Source organism: Xenopus laevis, chromosome 4L (genome assembly GCF_017654675.1).
Source record: "Xenopus laevis strain J_2021 chromosome 4L, Xenopus_laevis_v10.1, whole genome shotgun sequence".
Lineage (NCBI taxonomy): Eukaryota > Metazoa > Chordata > Amphibia > Anura > Pipidae > Xenopus > Xenopus laevis.
Genome location: NC_054377.1, coordinates 109,219,778 through 109,247,527, shown reverse-complemented (window position 1 = coordinate 109,247,527; position 27,750 = coordinate 109,219,778). Strand labels below are relative to the sequence as shown.

General features: G+C 36.3%; 1 protein-coding gene across 4 annotated transcripts in view; it reads left to right on the top strand.

The window, feature by feature from the left end:
• f13b.L (1.L) overlaps positions 1-24,178 on the top strand; it is a 37,150-nt gene extending 12,972 nt beyond the window's left edge. The window contains exons 3-13 of one of the 4 annotated variants that reach the window (XM_018258715.2): positions 445-642; positions 3,156-3,338; positions 5,389-5,586; positions 11,400-11,579; positions 13,939-14,118; positions 14,210-14,407; positions 15,514-15,711; positions 18,484-18,675; positions 20,032-20,229; positions 21,960-22,151; positions 23,750-24,178. In XM_018258715.2, the coding sequence (XP_018114204.1) occupies positions 445-642; positions 3,156-3,338; positions 5,389-5,586; positions 11,400-11,579; positions 13,939-14,118; positions 14,210-14,407; positions 15,514-15,711; positions 18,484-18,675; positions 20,032-20,229; positions 21,960-22,151; positions 23,750-23,751 (1,919 nt within the window). In that variant the 3' untranslated portion in view covers positions 23,752-24,178. The remainder of the gene's footprint in view (positions 1-444; positions 643-3,155; positions 3,339-5,388; positions 5,587-11,399; positions 11,580-13,938; positions 14,119-14,209; positions 14,408-15,513; positions 15,712-18,483; positions 18,676-20,031; positions 20,230-21,959; positions 22,152-23,749) is intronic. The other 3 variants (XM_041590629.1, XM_041590628.1, XM_018258717.2) reach the window with 3 other exon arrangements.
• The last annotated feature ends 3,572 nt before the right edge of the window (positions 24,179-27,750 follow it).

Here is a 27,750-nt window from a genome sequence, read left to right as displayed (position 1 = left end):
ACCAGAGCAATGGGAATTGGAGCACAGGGAATTGAAAAAACTTTTGTATCTCCTGCGGATCCCCAGTGTTTTTGAACCAATATGGGTGTGGTTGGGCAGCATGCCGCCCCCTAAAATTCTGCCACTCTAGGCCCGGGCTTTGGTGGCCTCTCCACAAATCCGGGCCTGGTTTGACCTGTAACCCTGTGTGATTTTCTTCTTCCTCCTCCTATGTATGCTTTCTATGAAAAGTTCCTGTTGCAGACATGTAATGCTGAAGTGTTTATGCTGAGTTGTATAAAGCAACCAAGTTACTGTTCACACAGAAGTTGGCATGTCTGTCATCACTTGCAGAGAAGCTGCACATGCAGTTCAGATCAGCTCTCTGCTAACACCCCTGAAATCGTAAACCACTCTGATTCCTTAATCACCTGTAATTTTAATTTATTTCTCTCTGTACCACAGAGCCCTGTACTGCTTTAGAAAGAGAACTGAAAGCTAACAATATTCGACTGAAATGGATAAGTGATAAAAAGCTGTACAGCCGCCATAATGAGTGGATGGAATTTGCTTGTTTAGATGGCTATGAAATATCTGATGAGAAATTGTTAAGAAAACAGTGCATTAGAAGTGTCATTTCCTATCCTAAGTGTACTAAAATAGGTGAGTAATACAGTGTATTGTAAGATGTATACATCTCAGCAACATATAAACTGGAAAAGAGTTTTCATGGTATTAGACACACAAGGAGAATGGAATGTCTTTAAATGCTAAAGCATTTGCGTTCGAAATAAGGTTTAGTATTGAAAAATGTGCATTTAAGGCATTCAAGTTACAGTAGCTGTGTCAGCTGAAGCTTATAACAGGCAATAAACATGCAAAAAAGAAATTAGTCAAGCTAAAAGACTGCACGAAAAGAACATTACATAAACTGAAGTAATTCCAAATTCATTTTTTAATATATAAATAGTAAAAAGTAATGAAGCAAGATGGAGGTGGGTCCCTATTTATCAAAGAGTGGCAAATCTGTTGACGAGAACAGGGAAAATGCAGAGATCCAAGTCCAACGATGGACTGGGCTAATTTAGGCCCACCAGAAACCTCTCCCAGGGGTTCATCAAGAAAATAAGCTCACCTACACCACCTCTGGCTGTACATAGACACACAGTGACATTACAGCAAAATATGGGACCTAAGGCTAAAGGGAATATTGGGGCTCCTCCTGCTTTGGCACTTCCTTTAGCCATAATTACCCAGACATGCCAGTACGACAGAAAATGGGTAATGAACACTCCAGTAACCCAGACATAACAGAAAGTTCACTGCAAATATAGCCAATAAGCACTCTAGTGTAATCACTAGCAAAAATAGATGAGTATATTCACCCCAGACATGCCAGTAAGACTACTGCAATAAAAACCGAGTGCTGAATTAACCCCAGATGTGCCAAAAACATCACTGCAGAAATAGCCAGAGTACATAATCCTCAGATATGCCAGTAAAATCACTGCAGAGATGTATAGCTTGAAAGAATTACCTTATTTACACTTGCACAAACAGAATACCACAAATGTTTCTCCTTTCCCAGTTTCCATGCTGTATGTCTCACTCTGCCTCCCTCTGTCTGGCACCTATGAAAAAAATTCTTCTGTCCTTCCAAATAAGTAAAACATTTCTATTGGTGAGCAGTGAGCAGCAAGTGAGTTGTCCAGGACTGGGGTCATAGGAATTTCTCCAGGTATCACGGTGGCCCAGTCCAATGTTGATGTTTACCAATTCATTGAAGAACATGGTCATTTGAAGCAACGTAGAGGGTTCTTCACAGTCAGGACAGTGAGGTTGAGGAATGCACTGCCGGGTGATGTTGTGATGGCTGATTCAGTTAATGCCTTTAAGAATGACTTGGATGATTTTTTGGACAGACATAATATCAAAGGCTATTGTGATAGTAAACTCTATCGTTAATATAGGTATGGGTATATAGAATTTATGTGAAAGTAGGTAGGGGTGTGTGTGTGAGGATGCTGGGTTTTCATTTGGAGGGGTTGAACTTGATGGACTTTGTCTTTTTTCAACCCAATTTAACTATTTAACTACGTAACTATGGGGTACAAAAATGTAGGTGGTACATTAATCCTCAATTTTAATACATTTATCAAATAACAGGACATCTCACAAATGTCACACCACATCTTTCAAACGTTGTAAATGATACATCATATTTTGTGAATCTTTGTCAATCTCTTTTTTTGTATTTTTCTTTAAACATTCTCATTATACATTAACCCACACATTTCTTTGATCTGGCTAGACACTGTTCACAATAATTCATGCTGGAAATACTTAATGCTGCCTCCCACCCCACTGTACAAACATGTACCGAAACACGCTGCTTTAAAAGCAATTACAAGTGATGTCACTTCCCCTCATGTATCTCTTAAGGGCATGTGCATGAATAGTGAGTAGTTATGGGCGAATAAATTCGCCTGACACGAATTTGCAGTGAATTCTAATGTTTCGCAACCAGCGAATAAATTTGCGAATCTCCCGCGAAAATTAGTCGGAGAAAAGTCACCGGTGTTAATTTCCGATTTTCACGATTTTTTTGTGAAAACCTTCAAATTTTATGATTTCTGAGTGAAATCCTATAAATTTCACGATTTTTGAGTGAAGTCCTTCAAATTTCATGATTTTTTAGTGAAAACCTTCAAATTTCACGATTTTTGAGGGAAATCTTCAAATTTCACAATTTTTGAATGAAATCCTTCAAATTTCACTATTTATAGTGAAATCCTTCAAATTTCAAGATTTTTTTTGTGAAAACCTTCAAATTTCACATTTTTTGAGTGAAAATGTTTCGGGAACTTTCCAATTTCACGATTTTCCGCAAATTTTTCGTTGTTTCGGTGAAGCGAAACACGACAAATTCGCCCATCACTAATAGTGAGCATACTGGACCAGGCCTCACAAGCCAGTGAAAACTGCCTAATATGCTCTGCTGCCTAGAAACAATGTCACCAGCACAGACTACAAATCCCTATTGCTTAACAACACAACCAAATATATTGATTATTCTACTCTCACTGCTTGTTTGACCATATCTTCTCTCCACTTTTATTCTTATATCCATTATATGATAATATTCAGTATCAATCTTGAGTCTTCTTTCTTTTTAGGACAAGGGCAGAGCTGTGGACCTCCCCCTGTGATACAGTTTGGGGACACACTAGAAACCAGAGAGCCTACCAATAAGCATGGCACAGTGATGACTTATAAGTGTCCAGACTATTACATACTTGAAGGAAGCAAAAAGGTTGTATGCAGAAATGGAAAATGGGATGATCCACCAATATGTATAGGTGTGTGGCCTGTTCATCCCATAAATGCCTTACACAGTTGTCTTAGTTTTGTAACTATTATTTTTCCATGTGTTTTACTATTGTGACAATGAATGACCAGGAGGGGTTTAACCCTTTGTTTGCTAGGCTGGAATAAAACAAGGGCCACACCTGGAAATAAATATCAGGGCAGGGCGCTCTGTTAAGAATAGTCAGAACATGTCCGAATATATTGTGGTGATTAAAAGAACAGTTCGGTCACTCCAGCCTTTATACATTACATTTTTGGCTAACTGACTGTATTGAAAATATTTTTTATTTTGCACAGTCTTATCTATTTACCCAGTTTTTATTTTTACACTGAACTGTTACTTTAAGGAACATGGGATTTTTTCGATGGTATATTTATTTATGCAGCAACTGATGGGTAACACGTCAAATATGCTGTTTGTGTAATAAAGTTTCACTACAATAAAATAATTATTTAGGCAAAATGATCATAAAACTGTAGAAAGAAAGCAGAAAGAGTATAAGTAGGGCTCAATGATCTCACCTAGTGGTGGGTGAATAAATTCGGCAGACACAAATTTGCAGTGAATTTCCGCATTTTGCTGAAGCGATTTAATTTAATTTATACAAGTCAAAATTGTGGCACGCAGAAAAATTGTCGCACGTCAAAATTATTCGCCCATTGACTTTAATGCATTTGGACCAAATAGTCGCGTGTATAAAAATTGTTGCTCACGTCAAAATTGACGCGTGTCAAAATAATTTTGATGCCAATTGACTTCAATGCATTTGTGAATTTCGCTGTAAACTCACATTTTTCCAGCGAAGCAAAGCGGCACAGATTCGCCCATCACTATTCCCAACCAAATAGCTCTGTTGATGGACACTGCTTGTAAAATGGGGATCTTCTCTGCAGGAAAATCTTATCACTGAGGATTTCATGCTAGGATGCCAGACATTTACTTGTTAAGAACCTAAATACTAACTCACTAACCTCCTGTTGGGCTGCTTGTCTTGTCTAATTGGTAAATGATACATCGTTTTTTATGGTGTTTTTTTACTCAGCGAAACACAGCATAATACCCACTTTGTTCCAATAAGGGATTACTGGAACAAAGTGGGTATTATGCTGTGTTTCGCTGAGTAAAAAAACACCATAAAAAACGATGTATCATTTTTATACACTTGCTTCCGCCGGAAGTATTGTGAAATAATGACAGCATACCTGGCGTTTGCATGGTGTAAAATTACACACACACTGATAAATTTACCAATTATTTTACACAGCTTTTTACACCATTTTTTCGGCAAATTTCATTTTACACAGCATAATAAACATGCCCCTTAATGTTATCCAGGTTAAGGAATAATACAGTCTGAATAGCTGCTTTTAAAGGTTCCATGTAGATCCCAGAGGGAAATAAAACCTCCTTTGACTTTTCTTATAAAGCCCTGGAAGTTACTATTTTTCCCACAGAGACAGGAAGTTTTGTAATTTCTATCCTTGCATCAGCAGGGGTTACTTTTTAAAGACAACACATAGGATAAGGTACAGTAAAACCCCCTAATATTGTAGGCAATAATGAATAATATATGTTGTTGGTTTCACTTCAAACTAAAAATATCATTAATTTTGAAAATAGCCCCTTTATTGGAGCTCCCTATAGATCTGGTCTGGTCCCTGTCCATGTTTCTAATGAGTGGTGGGTACGTTCTAACCATCCTTGCCAGAATCACAGAAAGGGACCTACCACACTCAAGATGACCAATAACTGCCAGTCACAAAGTTCAATTTAATTTAAAAAAAAAACAGAAAATAAGTTAGCATGTTATACTTTGTGGCTGCTGCTTTCATTGCTGCCTTCACATTGCTATTAATGCAGAACAGAATAGTGGGCCATGGGAGCAAAAAAATGAGTACATTCCTGAAGCCAGACCATGCTCCCCTGAAATGGAGACTGACAGAATGATTAGCTCAGGGGCTTAAACTACTCTAATTCTTTAATCACTTGCTACCTTTGTTTTTCATCTGTAATTTTAATTTATGTCCTCTGTATCTCAGAGCCCTGTACTGCATTAGAAAGAGACATGACAGCAAACAATATTCAATTGAAATGGATGCCTGGTAAAAAACTGTACATCCGCCATAATGAGTGGATTGGATTTGTATGCTTGAATGGCTATGAAATATCTGATGAGAAGTTGTTAAGAATACAGTGCAACAGAAGTGTCCTTCCCTATCCTAAGTGTACTAAAATAGGTGAGTAATACATTTTATTGTCAGGTGTATATATCTCATCACCATATTAACTGGGAAAGACCATTCACAATGTTAAAAATCAATTTGGCAAGCTAAGTCAGGATTAAAAGCGAACTGCATCAAAGATTAATAAAAAAACAAGACAAATGTCAAATTAATTGAAGCAAAACGTGAATCTCTCTATTTAGGGGCATTACACACACACTTAAATAGGTAAATAAAGTGGCATAGTACCACACTCAATGGGAATACTTGTAAAAAAAAATCAATATTTATTGAAAAAAAATCTTGATTTTTTTCACAAGCATTCACGTTGAGTGTGGTACAACGTCACTTAATTTACCTTTTTTAATTTTAGGGTGTTCTCCTCCATGTTTATATAAATATATATACGTGTGTGTGTTACATAGTTAGTTAGTTACATAGTTAAATTGGGTTGAAAAAAGACAAAGTCCATCAAGTTCAACCCCTCCAAATGAAAACCCAGCATCCATACACACACCCCTCCATATGGTCACATAAATTCTATATACCCATACCTATACTAACTATAGAGTTTAGTATCACAATAGCCTTTGATATTATGTCTGTCCAAGAAATCATCATAAAGGCATTAACAGAATCAGCCATCACAACATCACCCGGCAGTGCATTCCACAACCTCACTGTCCTGACTGTGAAGAACCCCCTACGTCGCTTCAAATGAAAGTTCTTTTCTTCTAGTCTAAAGGGGTGGCCTCTGGTATGGTGATCCACTTTATGGGTAAAAAGGCCCCCTGATATTTGTCTATAATGTCCTCTATTGTACTTGTAAAGTGTAATCATGTCCCCTCGCAAGCGCCTTTTTTCCAGAGAAAACAACCCCAACCTTGACAGTCTACCTTCATAATTTAAGTCTTCCATCCCTCTAACCAGTTTAGTTGCACTTAGTCTCTGCACTCCCTCCAGCTCATTTATATCCCTCTTAAGGACTGGAGTCCAAAACTGAACTGCATACTCCAGATGAGGCCTTACCAGGGACCTATAAAGAGGCATAATTATGTTTTCATCCCTTGAGTTAATGCCCTTTTTTATGCAAGACAGAACTTTATTTGCTTTAGTAGCCACAGAATGACACTGCCCAGAATTAGACAACTTGTTATCTACAAAGACCCCTAGATCCTTCTCATTTAAGGAAACTCCCAAAACACTGCCATTTAGTGTATAACTTGCATTTATATTATTTTTGCCAAAGTGCATAACCTTGCATTTATCAACATTGAACCTCATTTTCCAGTTTGCTGCCCAGTTTTCCAATTTAGACAAATCACTCTGCAAAGTGGCAACATCCTGCATGGAACCTATAGTTCTTCACAATTTAGTATCTATATATATATATATATATATATATATATATATATATAGTCCACGAGGTAGCCAGCACTCTCGATAAGAGGTTTGAATCGCCTGGGTGCAGTATCGAAATATATATATATACCAAGCAAGAGAAGGATCCGCACTCTCAGGTCTTAGATACTGAATAAAAAGTTTTATTAAAACATGCGAGTCTGACGTTTCGGCCTCCTCCGAGGCCTTTCTCAAAGTGTCTAATTGTTTGTGAGAATGCCATAAATACAAGAATTGGCGGGAATCTAGACAAATGGGAACTGACGTATTGATTATATCACCAGAACATCACTGCCAATTTAAATATCACTAATAACATCTCAAAAAATATATTAAAAAGTGCATAGCACGAATATAAATAGCATTTTGTTAATAATCTCTATGTTAGGAAAATATATTACTTCAACTGTTAAAATCACCATGTAATGTAACATTGTTTCAATATACTACTCTTACTGTCACTTATCACTACATTTGTCACAGTTTTAAACGATGTTACAAAAAGTTTTCACAAAAAATGAGCACAGTTGACAGGCCTGCTCTGAAGATCTATCCATCCTATATGTTCAGTATAAAAACTACCACTCATTGTATCCCTAGGAAATAATGAAATACCAGCTATGAGAAAATGTATCTGTATTATCAGAAAGCTTCTACTTACGATATACCTGTTGGTATCAGCCCGGTCTGTACACTTCTTATATGATTGCCTTGAACACCTGGACGGCTTGTGAAGGGCGGACTCACCCGCTAACATCACCTGGGTCTGGAGGCGCTGTGTGCTATACAACTTCGGCTGCCGTTTGATTGATACGGTGCGCATATTTATTCTTATACCATTGCTTCGTTTATCTGTAAGATCAATTCATCTCCTTTCTATGTCTGATTGCATTTGGCGTAAGTGAACACCGTTCCACACTGGAAGTTGCAACATCGATGCAGTGTTTATCTGTATACTACACAACTTGATCGCTTATGGGTCGCTTCCAGTTTATTTTATTACCCAGCGTGTGCAAGTCATGGGGATATGCGCATGTTATTTCCAACTACCCCGCGGACTGGCTGTACAGTTAATGCATAGATATGGGTGACAATATATCTTTATACACCTCCCAGCAACACTGATTACCGATTTAAACAGATAATTTGATACTACAACTACTAGAGATACGGCTGGAACTGTTTACTGTGCGTGAGACCGGGACTTGGTCATACTTTATATAACTTTAATTATATAATTTTTTTACTTTCATATATATATGTATTTTTTTCTATTTATATTTTTTATATACATTTAGTTTTTTGTGGTTTTGGGCTTTTTTTAAATAATAGGGTTTATCCTGAGTTGGCCACATGAACACTAGTTGAATATCTGAATCACGTTAATATGTTATGCCATAGAAATTCACCAAGTGTTAAAGTATGTAAATTAGTGATTCAAAATTCCTCTACACTCACGTTAGTGTGATACATTAATATTGGGAACCCTTTAGGTGAATATGGTTGCACTGAATACTGGGTATGTTTAAGGTTAATTGTTACACACAATATGACACATTGTTCTTTGCGCACACTACACGTTTTTTGGCCCGTTAATATTATGATGAGTAGGAATAGTCTTAAATGGGGGTGTTCAGATAGTTGAAAGGGTGCGAGATTTACTATGGATGCTGCCACACCGGATAATAGGTTCATGACACATAGCAGGGAGGCACACAAGTGGTTATATTATATGTGATATTTTCTATACATTAGCAGGGCCCTATTTCATTATTTCATGATTTCCTAGGGGTACAATGAGTGGTAGTTTTTATACTGAACATATAGGATGGATAGATCTTCAGAGCAGGCCTGTCAACTGTGCTCATTTTTTGTGAAAACTTTTTGTAACATCGTTTAAAACTGTGACAAATGTAGTGATAAGTGACAGTAAGAGTAGTATATTGAAACAATGTTACATTACATGGTGATTTTAACAGTTGAAGTAATATATTTTCCTAACATAGAGATTATTAACAAAATGCTATTTATATTCGTGCTATGTACTTTTTAATATATTTTTTGAGATGTTATTAGTGATATTTAAATTGGCAGTGATGTTCTGGTGATGTAATCAATACGTCAGTTCCCATTTGTCTAGATTCCCGCCAATTCTTGTATTTATGGCATTCTCACAAACAATTAGACACTTTGAGAAAGGCCTCGGAGGAGGCCGAAACGTCAGACTCGCATGTTTTAATAAAACTTTTTATTCAGTATCTAAGACCTGAGAGTGCGGATCCTTCTCTTGCTTGGTATATATATATATATATATATATATATATATATATATATATACAGTATATATATATATATAATATATATATATATATATACTGTATATATACAATTTTAATACATTAATATTAAAACAATAGGCAAAATGTATGTTCAGCACAAACCATTTCATTTAACTTATGTTAAACAAAGGGTTATAATGTTCTTTTAATTGGAGGGAACAGTGCCTGGCCAAGTCGGCCGGGTGCCCTAGACAACCCGATGACCACACCGCCCCCCACCGTTTGCGCATGCAGCGAGGATGCGCAAGTGCGAATGCGCGGCCCATACGCAGAGGACGCAGATACTGTATGTATCGGTGAGCAGCTGCAAGAAGAAAAAACTTCTGCCACTGCTTTGGAACTAGGGGAAGGCGTCAGAAGAGGTAAGTGCCTGGAGCCCCTCTACCTTTGCGCTCTAGGCTCGTGCCTCTTCTGCCTTCCCCTAGTTCCAGTCCTGGGAGGGAATTAATCCATGTAAGAAATGCTTAACCAAAGTAGGACTGGGCCAGGGGCACTGGGAGAAAACCCCAGGACTTCCTTCCTCTCTGCTGGTCGGGGTCTGCAGGTCGCCACACTCCACTGCGGGCCCAGGTGGAAAGAGAAGGTATCTAGTGGGGCAGGAATTTGCAACCCAAGACTAATGTCTTCCTCCTTACCTGCTGACTGGGATCTGCAGGCCTCCAAATGTTGGTTGAAATCTGCAGGCCTGGGAGAAGAGAGAGCAAGTGCACTGCCAGAGGGAGTGAGTTCACACTGCCGAAGGGAGAGTTCATAATATGGGCGAGGTTGGCGAGCCATTAAGGCTATGGTACCTGGACTTGGACACCCAGACCAACACTGTGCTTTGCGCAACTGTGCAGCATTCAGGAACCCCCAGATATGTACAATGGTGAACAGCATCCAGGTACCCCCAGATAATTCTAATACATCAGAATCGAGGAACCCCCAGATATGTATATACCTCCCAGCATTTAAAAAATAGACTGAGGGACAAAAAGTTCTGCTGAGTGCAGTGCTGTAAAACAATTTGACCATGCCCATTTTATGGCCACACCCCCCAAAATATGATGTCCACTTAAACTGTAAGCTCTATGGGGCAGGGACCTCCTTCCTACGGTGTCTCTCACCACATGTGCACACTGTAAAAGTTGTGTCTTTGTTTTACAAAAGGCTACAATAGTTTATAGAAATAAGCTGCTTTGTAGCCATGGGAGCAAACATTCAAGATGGAAAAAAAAAGGAGAAAAGGCACAGGTTATATAGCACATAACAGATAAGTCCTGTCTAACACAATAGTGTTTTATCTGTTATCTGCTATGTGCTTTTTTCCAGCTTGAATGGCTGCCCCCATGGCTACACAGCAGCTTGTTTATATAAACTATAGTAGTTTATACATGCCAGTTTTGCCAGTGCAGAGCAATAGTACATTATATTTTAATTACTTTAATAAACTTTCAGTTTTTGGTATTACTGTTACCTTTAGCTCCATGTGTAGCATTAGCAGGAAAACCACCCCTATACATAAAATGAATGTAATACAAATTTTATTACCAACATAAAATGCCCAAAAACATTGGTCTTAAAAACGTCCTGCAAACCATGTTTTGTAATGCTCTCTTTCTAGATAAGAATTCCCACAGCGGTTGCAAACATATTTATGACATTCTGGCATAGAGACAAACATTTTAGTTCATATATTATGTTACAAGTTGGTTGACTCTTCCATTTCACAATGGGACAAATTCTATCACAATCACTGTTTGGCTAAGCTGTGGTTGCCACCTGGCTTTAGATCAAAACTTACAAAAGAGTTCCAGTTCTCCAAACGCTGATATAAGGTTAGCTTTTCCCTTACTGCAAATGGCACACAGAGAAATTATAGAATATTTAAACATTTATGTGAACTGAATTAAATGGAAAAAAAATAATGGAGAGTGTAAAAATGCAGCTACAGAGGAAGGGGCTTCTGTGACCAGTAAACAGAGAGAATAATCACAAACATTATGGATTACTGTGAATCCAGTGAATAGTCCAATATTTTAGTTGTGTGTACCTTTTAGCATTAAAAAAAATCACTTGTTCTCATTAGAAAAATAATTGTATTTTTAGGGTCTTGTTTATTATCACTTACGACTATGGATGAAAATAATATATTTGTAAATGGAAGCACTGAAATTGAAGATGGTAAAACAGTTACTTTTCTGTGTAAAGAAGGATGGATTCCAAAAGATACACTGACTCGAGAATGCATTAAAAGAGAAATAAAGTATCCAAACTGTAGCAATGCTGGTAAGTCTTTAAAGCCAGTTCACTATGTACTCAGGTTATCATCATCTGAAAGCCAACAATTTTGTATGTTTCTTCTTCAAGCATGCTTTCATTTCAACAATAAATAAATAAAAAATGCTATCTCATAATAATATTAAATAAAAATCCAAATCTAGCCTCAGTATTTAATTGCCATATAGTGGGCCAACCAGACAACATTTTATATGTTAGGCTGCAGATTAGAAAAGAAAATAGTTTTCCTAGAATATCACTTTTCAATTTTACTACAGTAAGGGAGTTTTTATTGTAAACTGCTATAAAAAAAAAGCTTGACCAAACTCCCATGCCCGATTTTGCCTTATTTATAAATACCTCAATTTTATCAGATAGGTACGAAACTTGAAAAAATCGAGAGAAAACCCAAATTTTTTTTTGCCCCAAAAAACCTGACCAGAAAAATTAGAGGTTTAATAAATAACACCATAAATGTTCATTTGAAGGTGAACTCACCCTTTTAATGGGCCCTAACCTTGTTAATTAATTTAATCACTTTCACCTTGACATGACACTATTTCTGTTGATCAGTGTTAAAGGAATTGTTCAGTATAAAATTAAAAATGTGGTAAACAGATATGCTGTGCAAAATAAAACATGTTTCTAATATAGTTAATTAGTCAAAAATGTTACCTATAAAGGCTGTAGTGACTGGATGTCTAATATAATAGTCACAACATTACTTCCTTCTTTGTAGCTCTCTTTGTTTCGCCTGGTTGGTCACCAGACAGTAATCAGAGACTTTAGGGGGAGCCACATGGGTCAACTGTTTGTTTTGAATCTGACCTGCATGCTGAGAATCAATTGCAAACTCACTGAACAGTTATGTCACATGTTGCCCCCCTTAAAGTTGCTAACTAACTTAGAGTTAGAGAGCTGAAAAGAAGGAAGTTGGATTCACTCACTCCAGCCTATATTGATTACATTTTTGGCTAACTATATATAAACCATTTTTATTTTGCACAGCCTATTTACCCAGTTTTTATTTTTACACTGAACTGTTCCATTAAAAGAAAAGACAAAACAAAATCTAAAAGCTCCTTGTTTTGGAGGGATAAGACTAGTAGGAAAGGAGAAAGGTATGTCCGTATGTTAAAAATGATTTGAAACCCAGTATAAAGCAAGTGGAACACCCTCTTGGCGAACCCCCTGGTGCCAAGGTTGTACATTCTTACCATATCCCAAGTCCTGAGCCCCCTTTGCAAGGTGAAAGGGTACTGGGAATTACTCATGGCAGTGCCTCCACCTAATGTAATCCGGGAATACACCTGCGGGTGGCTCCATTAGGAAAACATTCAAACACACACAGTGCTGTATAACAAATATAAACTTTATAATAAAGAGAAAGTGTAGATTAAATATGCATTCAAATAACAATGGCCCACCACCCTGGGGAACCTTTTGCAGTCCAATCCTGGCATCTCCTTGCCAGGCAAAGTCCCACACTCCACTCCTGACAGACAAGGAGTCTCAGTTCCTTTTCCCCAAAGAGAATTACTTTCCCCAGGTAGCGCTACCTGCCCAAATACCTCTCCGGCTGGACAGAGGTAATTTGCTCCCACGAGGCAGGCACAGCAACAAAGTCTGTTCCCAAACAGGTGACACGCTGGATCCTTTCTCTCTCTACTCTCCCACAGGCAAACTCACCTGGGGGCTCACACAGAGCTGGAACAGTGTGATGAAATCCTCAGAGACTCCAAGCTCTCCTAGCTGAGCACATAACTTGCTCAAATCTTTAGGACATTGCTCCCAACACTATTCACAGTGTGAGCACAGCAAAGCCCATCTGACTGGCATCCATCTCCAGGAATCTCTCTCTCATTCTGGGCAGCATCTCTCACAAATATCAGGGTCCCATTATCCTTGAGCCACCACAGGGCATAGCAGTCTTGTGCCATAGCCTAAGGTCTGCCCTGCAGCACCCCAGCAGACAGTCACTCCATTCTGCGTCAAAGTGAAACTAGGAATAGCAGTGTGTGCACATGGCTCTGCATTGTGCAGCAGCGACACCTTGTGACATCCTCTGGTATCTGCCAGATACACTGCATAGGGACAAGGCTCCTGCCCCTCCCAGTACTCTAGGTTGAACCTGTAGCTCACAGGCAGGGGATTTCCACAATGTGGTTTCAGACCGTAGGGGAATTAACCCTAACGGTCCCTAGGTATGGGTCAAGCCCACTGGTGAGCTACACAAATTAGAGTGGTGCCAATAGATGCAGGTGAAACACAAATCTGCTAATTCCCAAATGTTGAAATTGTCACTGAACAGAATTTGCTCACAGATGCTAACAAAATACATGTTGATATTTACCTTTTTGTGTGCTAGGTAACTGCACTTCTCCAGTTACAATAACAAATGGCAACATTATAATTGTACCACAAGATGGCAAAAGCTTCTCTTCGGGTACCTCTTTGAAAGTGGAGTGCAGTGAGGGATATGCACCAGGTGGACGCCCTTTCATTACATGTGATAACTCTACTTGGATAAATGTACCAAGATGTGTTAGTAAGTACCTTTTTGATTATTTTATTCCATAAAATGCTTAATAAAGCTTTATATAAGACTTGTGTTTTTTATTTTTATTTTCCTTTGGCAGGACAATGCCTAGTTTCCCTACAAGAGCTTGAAACTTATAATTTAAAATTGGAATCAGCTACTGATCTAGATGGAATTTATATACTTGGTGACACATTAAATATTCAATGCAAGCCTGGGTATAGCTCTGAACAAAATGCTCCTTTGATGGGAATCTGTACAAATGGGAACTTTAAGTATCCACAGTGTTCTACAGGAAGTAAGTGTGATATGGTCTTGTTTGTAATGTCACAAATTAAATACTGTATGTCTTTTGTTGTAAGAAGTAATGCCTTACCAAAACCAACAAAAAGGGCCCACCAGCTAAAGCCCAAAAACATTTTCTTTCTGCTAAGAAAAACAATAGTACTGTATACCCACATTTAAGAGATTATTTGTTGTAATGTAACAGATTAGTATTAATAAGGAAGTATTGTTCTTTGCCCACTCTATGCCAGTTCACTGAGTTGTATCTTTATACATAAAGATATCACATCAATCAGTGTGCCTGTTTTTTCCAAAAAATACACATTTGCAGCTAATTCTATGTGGGTAGCGGTGCGCGCTTTCTGTTATTAACAGGGTAGAGGTACTCTATCTTTAAAAAGGTGTTATGCAATGTTCCATCAGGCTCAGACGAATATTAAAAAGTTTCATTACTTATATCAAGGGCTCATATAAAGTGGGCCTGCATCATAGCTTATCACCCAGATACTGGACTATTAACCAATTAGGTCTTCTTAAAGGGGCTGTTCACCATTAAATCAACTTGTAATATGATGTAGAACATGATATTCCGAGACAATTTGCAATTGTTTTTCATTTTTAATTACTGTGATTATGGAGTTATTTATCTATTTATTCAGCAGCTTTCCAGCAATTTCAGCAATCTGGTTGCTAGGGCCCAAATTACCCTAGCAACCATGCACAGATTTGACTGAGAGACCGATATATGAATAGGAGAAGCCAGAATGGAAAGATTAGTAATAAAAAGTAGTAATAGCAATACATTTGTAGCCTTACAGAGCATTTGTTTTTAGAATGGGGCCAGTGACTCCCTGAAAGCTGGAAAGAGCGAGAAGAAGGCAAATAATTAAAAAAACTATAAAAAGTAAATCATGAAGACAAATTGAAAAGTTGCTTAAAAATTATCTTAAAGGTGAACCACCCCTCTAATAAATGGCAAATTGGCAAATTATATCACAATATAGCCCAGCTATAATGCTTTTTTATCTTTTTGTCATTTGGCATAAACTGTGCAAACTGTACCCTTCTTTTCTACACTATCTTGACATGCTTCAAATGTAAACATTTTTGTTTTTACAGGTTCATGTACAATATCCATAAACGATCTTGGAGAAAATAAATTAGAATTACTCCGACCTATTGGTGCAAATAAAAAATATCCACATGGCACTCAATTCCATTTTAAATGTGAAAGTAATTATGTTTTGCCGCCACAAAAACTGCGTACCGCCATATGTGATAATGGAAATATTGATTATCCAAGATGTTACTCTTTAAGTGAGTGTGATATGTATGATGATTCAATCTGATGCAAAACATTGCATCTTAATCCAATTGTTAACAAAATACAGAAATAAAATTTTTAAAGGTGTTGTTCACTTTTAAGTTAACGTTGATGTAGAGAGTGATGGTCAGAGACTATTTGCAATTGGTTTTCATTTTTTATTATTTGTGTTTTTGAGTTTTCTCACTTTTTATTCTGCATTTGACAAACTGTACAAACTGTACCCTTCTTATCTACAGGATCATTAGGTGCTTCAAACTTAAACATTTTTGTTTTGACACATTCATGTAAAATATCCATAAATGATCATATAGAAAATAAATTACAATTACTCCGACATATTGATACAAATTGCCTATACATCCAGTTTTGAGTTTCATCTGGTTGCCAGGGTCAAAATTTCCACCGCTAATTAATTTGAATAAGAGATTGGATTATGAATAGGACAGGGTCTGAAGAGGAAGATGAGTAATAAAAACTTGCAATAATAATTTTTATAAAAACAATATTTTAGCTTTATAGAACATTTGTAAGTGATCCCCATTTGAAGGCTAGTAAGAATCCAAGGAAGAAGGCAAATAATTCAAAAACTATATAAAAAAAATAATGAAAACAAATTGAAAAGTTGCTTAGAACTGACCCCTCTATAACATACTAAAAGTTAACTTAAAGGTGAACCACCTTTAAATGTGTGTCAAGTTGTTCTATTCAATAGCTAACACTAAGGGGCCCATTTACTAAGGGTCAAAGTGAATTTTCAAATTCAAAAACTTTGCAGTTTTTTAAATTCGACTCTTAGTAAATGTGCCCCTTTTAACTGTCACTCATGCATATTCCACAATACTCAAGTGATTACTTAGTGTTCATTGTACACACATTAATGACATCTTCAGGGGCAGATATTTACTGAAACAGATGAATCAAAAGACTGGCCAATCTGGTGGTGGTTTTATTGCTGCAATTTTGACAAAGTTATTTCACAAGACTTTTTGTGCTGTTCTGGGTTATTTACCATAAAATTTTCATCTGCAATATTTCATTTTGGAGGTTACAAAATTTTGTAAGCTTTGAAAAATAACCATCAATGTCCATCTTGCTTACATTATCCTTTTAAGAACATACAACATTAAAGGAGAGTGACTCAATCATTCACTTTACATCCACTCTGTGCATAATCCTATGCATACTTAACATCAAATTACTCAGTTTACCCCTGGCATTCATATTTGTTGTTTTATGTTGAAACATTGGGATATGTGGGGCATATGTTGCTGGAAAATGCAAGCTTTGAAATTTTATAAAATCACTAAGTTTAGTATTGCTTTGCATATAGACAAATACAAGAGTCCTCTGCACTCAACCCATTATCAATATATTTAAGACAGCGACATTTGTGCATACTGCTACTGAAAAATGCCTTACCCTTTAATCAAAACAGGGATTGTTTGTCCATATATTGCAATATATTTAAGCTGGCCAACTACGTCAAAGTCATCCCATATCTGGCCAGTCCTATGCTCAATTTTATCTGATTCATTAAGAATTCTATTGCTTCATTATACATTTTACAAAGGGACTAAGTTTTACCTGCAACTTACTTGCTGCTTTCAAAGTAAACCCCCCTAAATATTTATAGTAGCTAAAGTGACCACCATGATAATTTTTATGCACCGTTTTTCTTTTGGAATCTCTATATGGCCACCTAACTGTACAAATTGTACTAAACTGTTCAGTAGACCCCTCGCAGTGAAAATTATGACATTTTATCTAATGATAAGAAATATAATATGCTGTGAAATGCAACCTTTGAGCTGATTAAAAAAAGAATCCCCCAAAATTGTAACTAAAAAAAAATATATATATATATATCATAATCATCATCATTTATTTATCTAGCGCTGTCAAGATACGCAGTGCTTTATATATATATATATATGTATGTGTGTATATATATATATATATATATATATATATATATATATATATATATATATATATATATATATATATATATGCCAAAAATGTATGGATGCCTGGGGTAAACCTACTGCTACTGGAATGTTGGCCCTGTAGTCTATAATATGCCTATTGCTGGAGCAATGCCTTTTAAAAATTTGGTAGTGTGTTTCTTTTTTTAGACCTATACAAGTCAGAATTCTCCATAAAAACTATAGATATTTCATATTGCCATCTTCAGGGGACACAGGACTTTGCAAATTATTTTCACACATTAAATTGTGTTTTTGATATATGTGTCTATAGTATGAAAAATATTATTTTACATATTTATTGCATTTGGGAGCCTATTTTATATGACAATTTATAGCAATATAAAACAATATACGGTACAGTTTTCCTAGGCAAACTAAAAGTACCCCCAAGGAAAAAGGTAGAGCAATATATGTTGAAAAATTGGCTGGCAGATTTAACCAATGGAGCTACATGTTTATTTTAAAATCTTACAGGGTTAGATGGTTCTGTACTTGGGAAAAATTTTGCAATAATGTATTTTATTTTATTACCTACATAGTGGACAAGTAGTTGAGGTTTTAAAAAAGACATCTGTCCATTTTGTTTAAGGTGTTATTTGGTTTATGTAAGCTTGTAATTTTGTCTGCACTATGACTTCTCAGCATCTCTGCCAGCTTCAGAAACCTATACTGTAAACATTATTTTAGTAGCTATAAGACACTACTTATATACACAATATGAATTTTATATGGTTGAGTATATATTTGCTCTAACTTTAAGTTTTGCTATTGCAGACAGTTGCCGAATATTTCAAGAACAACTGGATGAAAATGAGTTGGAACTTGATTCAAAGGATGAAGATTTGGTTTATTTTGAAGATGGTGAACTTATCAAATTTAAATGTAAAGCTGGTTTGATTTCTACTACTGGCACTGTGGGACTCTGTGCAAAAAAACGAATAACCTATCCAAGATGCACTGAACCACGTAAGTAGAATCCTTTTGACCCTCTGTTGTACGTTTATATAGTTTCACTTCCACTTTCCATAATACTGCACTAGGGCTTACCATGAACCCTTCAGCTATGTTCTAGCCATTCTATGCTGAAAGCTCTATGGGGCAGGGGCCTTTTTCCTTTTGTTTTTTAATAGTTGGCACCTAATTTTGAATGTACCTGTATTTTTGTATCTATTTATGTTCTGATCCCCATCACTTCTGCTCTGTGTACAGTATATACAGTGCTATGTAAAATGAAACATACATTTATGTATAGGAATGTTCAGCCTCCTTGGGCTTATTAAGGAAAGCAATATTTAGGGTCAGTAAACCTATGTAACAAACTGTTCAGATGATCCCTGGAATTAAATACAATTTTCATAAAAAAAAACACTTGATTCAAGTTAAAACAGACATTCCATTACAGATGAAATCTAGAATTCTACTGCTCAGTCTGGTTGAAGAAATACTACCATTACAAGCCCAGCAGATGTTAATTTCCATACTGTGCATGTAAAAAAAATTATAGCGATGCACTGGAAATCTAGAGGTGGACAAATTATGCGTTCATGGGAACAGTTCATACCTTTTTATAAGATCACATATATGAAAAGGTGGTGCCTAGAGAAGTTTAATAAAGTCTGGGAACTGGACCCAGAAGTGGCATCACCCTAGGTAATTGGTGAAAATAACTGTGCCCCCCCCCCATTTGGTACTGTACAATGATTTCTGTTGGGATGTATTATATAGACTCCTCAACTTTCTTTACTTGTAATACTCTGCCCTTTTGTGACACCACTGCTGAAGGCACCACTGTTGTTTTTTTCTTTTTTTCTTATTTTGCTTGATATACTTTCATTCAAACATGGCAACCTGACAACAAATGTTTCCATAGCAAATATGCTATGTAGCTTTATCTTTCTGTTGCTAATAAAAAGAATTGTTAAAAAAAGAAAACTTGTTTCATGTGCACTATAAGCACAGTGTTCCCATTAACTATAACTGGGAAGCATTTAACATATGCATTTTAAAAAGAAAATTAATAAGACCACATGTTCCATCAATGCCAAGTGAATATCATCAACTGTAATTGTTTATACCAAGGGCTCTTATAAAGTGGGGCTGCAACATTTCTGAGTACCAAAATAATTGACTGTTAACAATTAGGTCTTCTTGAAAAAATACCTTATTTCCATGGCCACAAAAGAAACTCCTTAATGCAAATGTGCTATCACAATATAGCTCAGCTATTACACTTTATTGTTTCTTTTTGTATTGGAATGAACTATGCAAATTGTAAAGGGTTTAATCTTTGATTTAAGTATAAACTTTGTTCTATTTTTACAGGTTCATGTACTATCTCCATAAATGATGTTAAAGAAAATAATATAGAATTGCTCCGACCCAAGGATACAAATAAGGAATATACACATGGCACACAATTCCACTTTAAATGCAAGACTAGCTATGTTTTGCCTCCACAAAAACAGCTTAACGCCATATGTGATAATGGAAATGTTAACTATCCAAGGTGTTATTCTTTAAGTGAGTATGAGTGAGTAATTCAAATCACATTCAAAATCAAATCACATTCAAACATGTTAAATAAAAATTTATATATAGATTTTTTTCAAAAAATTGTATTGAATTTTTCCATAAACAATGGCATAATCAATGCCAAAAATTGAAAAAATGCATACTCTTTCTTTCTCAAGATTATACATGAATGTAAGAAAAAATAATTTAATAAATGACAAAAAATCGCAGAAAACAACCAGTATGAGTCAAAACAGAGATTGGCTCAGTGGAAATAGCATTGAAATGTAGGAATTGCATCTTTTAATAAGCTAATTAAATATATTATTAAACAGAGACTATCTCTTCTGATTGTCTTTCCTTTAAATTATGCTAGAGAATTTGATAGATTTTTCCCTTTCTCTTGAGTCCATATTATTTATAATTATGCTCCAAATGTCCAAAAAAGGAGTCTATTTTATTTACTGCTGAAATCGAATTGCTTCTTGGAAACATAAATTACTTAAATAGAATAAAATAAAAGATCAATTAGGTTGTTCTGTTTTTAACCAAAAAAGAAAAATTGCTTTCCTTGTAGCAGTTAGCAAAATGAAAAGAAATAACAACTTCAAGTCACATATTAAGTTGATTGCTTACTGTCTGTTGCACACACATTGATGATATATTTAGGGTCAGATATATACAGAAACTAATGTATAAAAAAGGCCAATCTTTCATAGGTGATTTTTTTAGCTGGTACTAAGTTGTTGCACATTGAACCAAATTTTAAAATCGTACAAAATGGTAGGCCTCCACACATGGGGAAGAGCTAACAATACCTGACAGTGTCATACTCTATCTAAACAATACTGACACAGATGCACAGTAGAATGAGGTTGAAAAAAGATACATATCCATGTATGAAAACATTTGGCCAAACCTGGAGCATGATTATCGCTGGCACCCTTCCACAATTATTATCCATCCAAGATTTTGAACTAACCTTCTGGATCTTTGAGCATTGACAATATCTTGCACCTAAGAGTCCTCATGGCCTTCCAAGAGAACCAAAGCAAGACCAAAATAGTCCATACAAAAGCCATTCAAAAGAAAGCTCCAATTTGACAGGATTAACAATAGCCTCAATGGTAAAAAAAAGTCAATGAACTAAGATCCAAACTTGGTGACAAGGCTGTTAAAGGTTTATAGAAATCCACAAAATACTGTATGATGGTGCTTGTCAGCAGAAGTATTCTCACAGGCAGAAGACATGGACAGACACTGATGTGCACAAAACCAGATGTCCTTAAAATGCCAGACTAAGGATTCAAAATCAGGAACAGCAACCCTGATGGGGACAGATGGAAGGTCTGGGGAATGGAGACCATAAACACAATGGAAAGGAGAAAAATCCAAATATTTGTGTCTAATGTTGTTATATGCTCCCACAAGCAACATGCATAGGCATATTTTCAGTTTGGACAAATCAACTGTGCCCCAGCTGGTCTATCAAAACAAATCCCTGAGATGGGATATATATGCCCAGATGTTAGGGCATTATGGTTTAAATTAGCCAACATGCTGTATTCAAAATGTTAGATATTTATTATATACTCTATTATTGAACTCAGTATAAATGTAAAAATCAAGTAGAAGCTGTTAGACGTGTAATATATACACTAAAAGGATATGGGTCTCAGTGCAGTGTTTTATTTGTGTATTTTTCTATTTATTTTCTCTAAATTCTTTTGCTATTGCAGACCGTTGCCGAATATCTCAAGAAGAACTGGATGAAAATGAGTTGGAACTTGATTCAAAGGATGAAGATTCAGTCTATTTTGAAGATGGTGAACTTATCCACTTTAAATGTAAAGCTGGTTTCACAGGCACTACTGGCACTGTGGGACTGTGCGCAAATACACAAATTACCTATCCAAGATGCACTGAATCATGTGAGTAATATTCCTTTAGCTTTCTGTCATGCATTTACATCGTTTCTCTTCCACTTTCTATAAAACTGCACTAGGAAGACTGTTTACTATGAGCCATTTAACCATGTTCTAGCCATTCTACAGCTCTGCAGGGAAGGACCTTTTTTTCTTTCACTCTTAGCGCTTCATTTTGAAAGTAGCTATATTTTTGTATTTATTAATTCTAATAAACATTGAGTGATTCATTAGTATATTCATTAGGATAGAGAACTGGCTGAAGGATAGATTACAAAAAGTGGTGGTAAATGGAACATTTTCTGATTGGATCAGTGGTGTTAGTGGAGTATCGCAGGGGTCTGTACTTGGTCCTTTGCTTTTCAACTTGTTTATTACCTGGAGATGAGCATTGAAAGTACTGTTTCTATTTTTGCTGATGATACAAAATTATGCAGAACTATAAGTTTCATGCATGATGCTGTCACCTTGCAGTCTGATTTGACTAAATTGGAAAACTGGGCACCAAACTGGAAAATGAGGTTCAGTGTTGCTAAATGCAAGATAATGCACTATGGTAGAAATAATATAAATGCGAGTTATACACTAAATTACTAGTGATGGTCGTATTTATTCGCCAAGCGCGATTTTGCGGCGAATTTGCGCGATTCGCCGCCAGCGAAAAAATTCGCCCCAAAAATTCGCTGGCGTCAAAATTTTTTGTTCGAAAAAACGGAGATGCTGGCGCAGTTTTGCAAATTTTTTGCTGTTTTCGGTGAATCGAAACGGCGCAAATTCGCCCATCACTATAAATTACAGTGTGTTGGGGGTTTCCGAGAAGGATCTGGGGATTTTTGTATATAGCAAATTGTCGAATTCTGGGCAGTGTCATTCTGTGGCTACTAATGCAAATAAAGTTCTGTCTTGTAGAGATGTGCAACTAAACTGTTTATTAAGGGGGATGGCTGGTGACTAATCTCCCTCAAATGCCTTCCTGCCGGCAATATGTATTCTTGTTTTACAAAGTAGTAGTAGATACCATTACCTGTGGAACAGAGGTAATGTCAAAAATCACAGACATGTTTTTAAAAAACTGTCAAAATTGGAGCCTTTTTTATTTTGAAAATAATAGCCTAGCGGATAGGAGGTTCCCTAAAAATGCAGGGCATGTGTACAGCATGTGAATTGGTCTTCCCATTGACTCCAATGCAACGCAAATCCAATGCAATACAAAGTGAAACATGGCAGTTGGCAAATTCACTTAACACAGTCAACAAAGCTTGAAATTAAGGAAAAATGTTTTATTGGTTGCTGCCAAGCTGAACAAGTGTGCCACAAACAAAACACCCATAGACTATAATTTAGTTTCAGTCAAATGCATTGTGTGTCAAAAAGATTTTGTTGTGTGTCAAAAGTCAGATTCGTGGCAAAAAAATATTTGACCCACAAACAAAATTGAAGGCCGTGTTAAAGCTGTTTCTCTAATTTTCCTGGAATTTCATTAATTTTTCAGCGAAGCAAAACGCTTAAGATTCACTTGTCACTACTTATGTACCATTCGCCCAAGTTCTGAACTAGTGTTAGAATGAAAAACATTGCTGATTAATATGTTTTATTCTTCCTAGAGGAATTGTCGAAGAAAAGAACACGTGCCTGATTTCTAGGTCAGGCCTATTAAGGGCCTATTCCAAACACAGACCATACAGACAGTGGCAACTGGACATGAAATCAATTCTGCAGGACACGACTGAACCATGATCCTTACTGAGGCTCTGCAACATATGGATACATTGTGACATTCTGTCTTTTCTTAATTTGCTGTTTCACAGAGTGATATTCTTTGCAAAATAGCTCCAGTAGCCTTTATGTTTAATGAGGATTTAATATTTATCGCAAATTTTAATGCACAAATGGTGATGGTAGTAAACGACATCAATACTTGCATCTGAACTGTGTACTTTTCTTTATCTGTATTTTATGTTTAATTAAAATGGAATGGCAGAAACATGACCCTTGGGGACAAACTGTAATTAAATGTGGGGAGTTGAAACATTGCTGAAATTGCCTTTGTTGTGCTTGTTAACACAGTGGGCTGATTTAAAGATATACTGTAGGTTCTGTGAAGGTTCTTTGTCTGTGAAGGTTCACATTTATCTAGTTAGTTAAAGTTGGAGTACAATCCCCATAACAATTCAATCTGCATGGGGTGTATATACTGAACATATAGATTACATCAAAAAACAACCAGTAACCAATTCAAGAGGCCAAAGCGCTTACTAGAAATGTCAGTATCCCTATACTGGGTTTCAGAGCCACGAGGCTATTTAAGCTGAGGTTGGAACATTGGAGGAAGCTTAACACTAGAGAGCAGGCCAAAGTCCAATAACATGGTATCCAGAGGGTTAATTAATCTCATAATCATAAAACAGGGAATGGTCAAGGCAGGAAATCATCAGAGAAGTTATCAACAATTTTGATATAATAAAATCTGCTGGTTGGTTTACATTCTCTGCACTCCTGTCAACTGTGATTAAATATGTCAGAGATTTTAGAGTCTGTGCCAGGCCAGCGGAGGAAAAAAATGATAAATACTACGTTTGACAGCAATTACATTTACACATGACCTCAAAACCACTGAAAATAATTACTTAGAATGTCATTTTCTTTTATTATGCAAAAAAAATCAGTTTTTGGCTGGAGGATCCCTTTAGAGCTCCCGAATTGTGACATAAATGTAAAGAATCAACAGCCTATCTTTGTTTCAACAGACAGGTATTATAGCACCTTTTATATGAAAGCAGTGTCAGACTGGAGGGCCCAGGGTGCAATGGGCCTGCATTCTCAGGGGCCCCCACACCATCCCCCAACCATAACCCCCCCTCCAGCCACACCAACCCAGCTGCACTTACCTTTTCCCACACGTCTGCAGTGAGGGTCGGCTAAGGAGGTCGGGGCAGCAACCAGGGTCAAGAAAGGAACTAAGAGAGTGACATTGCAGGGAGTGGGTCTGGGTCCAAGGGGTCCAAAAGAGCCAGGACCTACTGTTTTTTCCCCCGGTGTCCCCCAGGCCCAGTCCAACCCTGTATGAAAGCTATAGCAAGCACAGAGAATATACAGTATATGTATATATATATATATATATATATATATATATATATATATATATATATATATATATATATATATATATATATATATCATAATAGATGGACTCGCACACCATTTTTCAGTGAATAAAACAGTGTTATTTTATTCTTGGTTGCATTTCCAACATTTCGGCCCCCATTAGGACCTTTATCAAGGATACAGTGCATGTTTACAAGTGACTATTTATATACCATTTAAAATTGGCGCCAAGTATGACGTCATAGACAGTGCTAGACATTCCAGAACAAACTTACAACATTGTACATATTTAAAGTGAAGTACCTATATTCCACCACAAGATGCCAGTGCTGTGCAAGTGCTTGAAGTGCTCATAAATGTGTTTCAAAAGTGTCCATTCGACTAAGTCTTTTTCCATAGGCCTGCAAATTTGTACAAAAGATAGATACTTAGTTTCACTGTGAATTATATTCACAATGTTACAATAAATGCTATTAAAGCTACAAGGCAATTTAGTATCATAATCTTTATAGATCTCCATCACATCATTCTGTCTCAGTGTGTCCATATGAGCGTTAGGAGTCAGGTAAGAAAACAGCTTAACACCAGTTGTCCGTTTAGTCCCTTAGGACTTACACAATCCAGCTCATGGATCCAAAAAGCCTCTCTTCTTAGTAAGTTATTGTCAAAATTTCCACCTCTCACTCTAGCTGGTACTTGTTCAATGGGCATGCACCTGAAAGCCGCTGGACTATGCTTTGCTTCCGCCCCATGCTTGGCCACTAACTGTTGGGATATGTCTTGTTTTTTTATTTTTGGCCTTAATTTCTCTATCAGGGCCCTAATGGGGGCCGAAACGTTGGAAATGCAACCAAGAATAAAATAAAACTGTTTTATTCACTGAAAAATGGTGTGCGAGTCTATCTATTATGCTGTATAACGAAATTTGACCAACGCACCCGAAGTAACTAAAAAGCTGGTAAGAGTGCATACACACAACAGACTTTATATATATATATATATATATATATATATATATATATATATATATATATATATATATATATATATATATATATATATATCATTTTAAGTTTTCCCTCATTTTACATTGTTGTTTTGTGGTCCAACCTATATATTATGCATAATAAATTACCCTGATTTTACATTTTCCTGGATATTACACCATTTTTTTCCTGGTCCCCTTAAAAATGTAAAATGTGGGTTCTACTGAGTATAAGTATATAGCAAAATGTAAATGTTGTTTTAAAATGTATTTGCAAATTATAAATTAATGTAAAATTGCTCAAAATGCTTTTCTAAGCCTTTTTGCAATTTACATCATTTTTCCACGATTTAAACATATTACCTATTTTACACTGCTCATATAGTAAAATTATAAGAACAGCGCCAGCTGTTGGTCAAATCTGCCAACTACAGTTGGGAGAAGATTTTGCTCAGTTTAGGAAAGACTAGAGAAATGTCAGATTACTTTTCTGTTTTTTCTTAAAGGGGTAGTTCATCTTTAAAATGAAAGTTCAATTAGGGGATTAGGTAGAGGCCCTGGCCTAGCCACTCGCCAGTAATATACAATTTGAAAAAGTTTGACGCCAATACCTTGTCTGCTGCAAATGGGGGGTTGCCAATCTTTATTCCATGGTGCTCATGACACTTCACAGTGATCAAACTTTTGGGACCAGTGAACTGAGGAAGGGCCATGCGATGGGGACCCCATGTGACAAGTTTGAAGTCCTGGATCATTGCTGCTATTAAGAAGCTGAAACTTTAGTCTGGTGCAATAAGTTCAGTATATAAAATATGGCATTTTTAGCCATATTTATTTTTAGGGTTTAGTTTTCCTTTAATTGGTCTTTATTTTATATATTTTTTTTAGTTTTTCAATTATTGGCTTTCCTCTTTTCATATTTTCATATTTTCCAGCATTCAAATAAGATCACTGACCATGACAACCAAACATCTATTGCCCTGTGAAGCTATTTTTTTTGTTATCGTTACTTTTTATTACTTTTTCTATTCAGGCCCTCTCCTATTTATTTTAAAATGGAGTCTATGGAAGAAGGCCCTCCAGTAATTTGGAGCTTTCTGGAAAATGGACCCCATGCCTGCACTAAAATTTAATTTAAAGGTGAATAACCCATTTAAGATAAGCATCTTCTTTGGAAATACATTAAAGGGTGGTCCATATTTAATTTAGATTTTAGCATGTTATAGAAGGCCCAGTTTTAAGCAACTTTTCAAATGGTTGTCATTATTTATTATTTTTATCGTTTTTGAATTATTTGCCTTCCTCTTCTGACTCTTTCTAGCTTTCAAATGGGGGTCACTGACCCCATCTAAATAACAAATGCTCTGTAAGGCTACATATCTATTGTTATTGCTGCTTTTTATTACTCATTTTCTATTCAAGCCTCAGATATTCATATTCCAGGGCCTTATTCAAATGAATGCATGGTTGCAAGGGTAATTAAGATCGTAGCAACCAGATAGCAGACATTGGAAA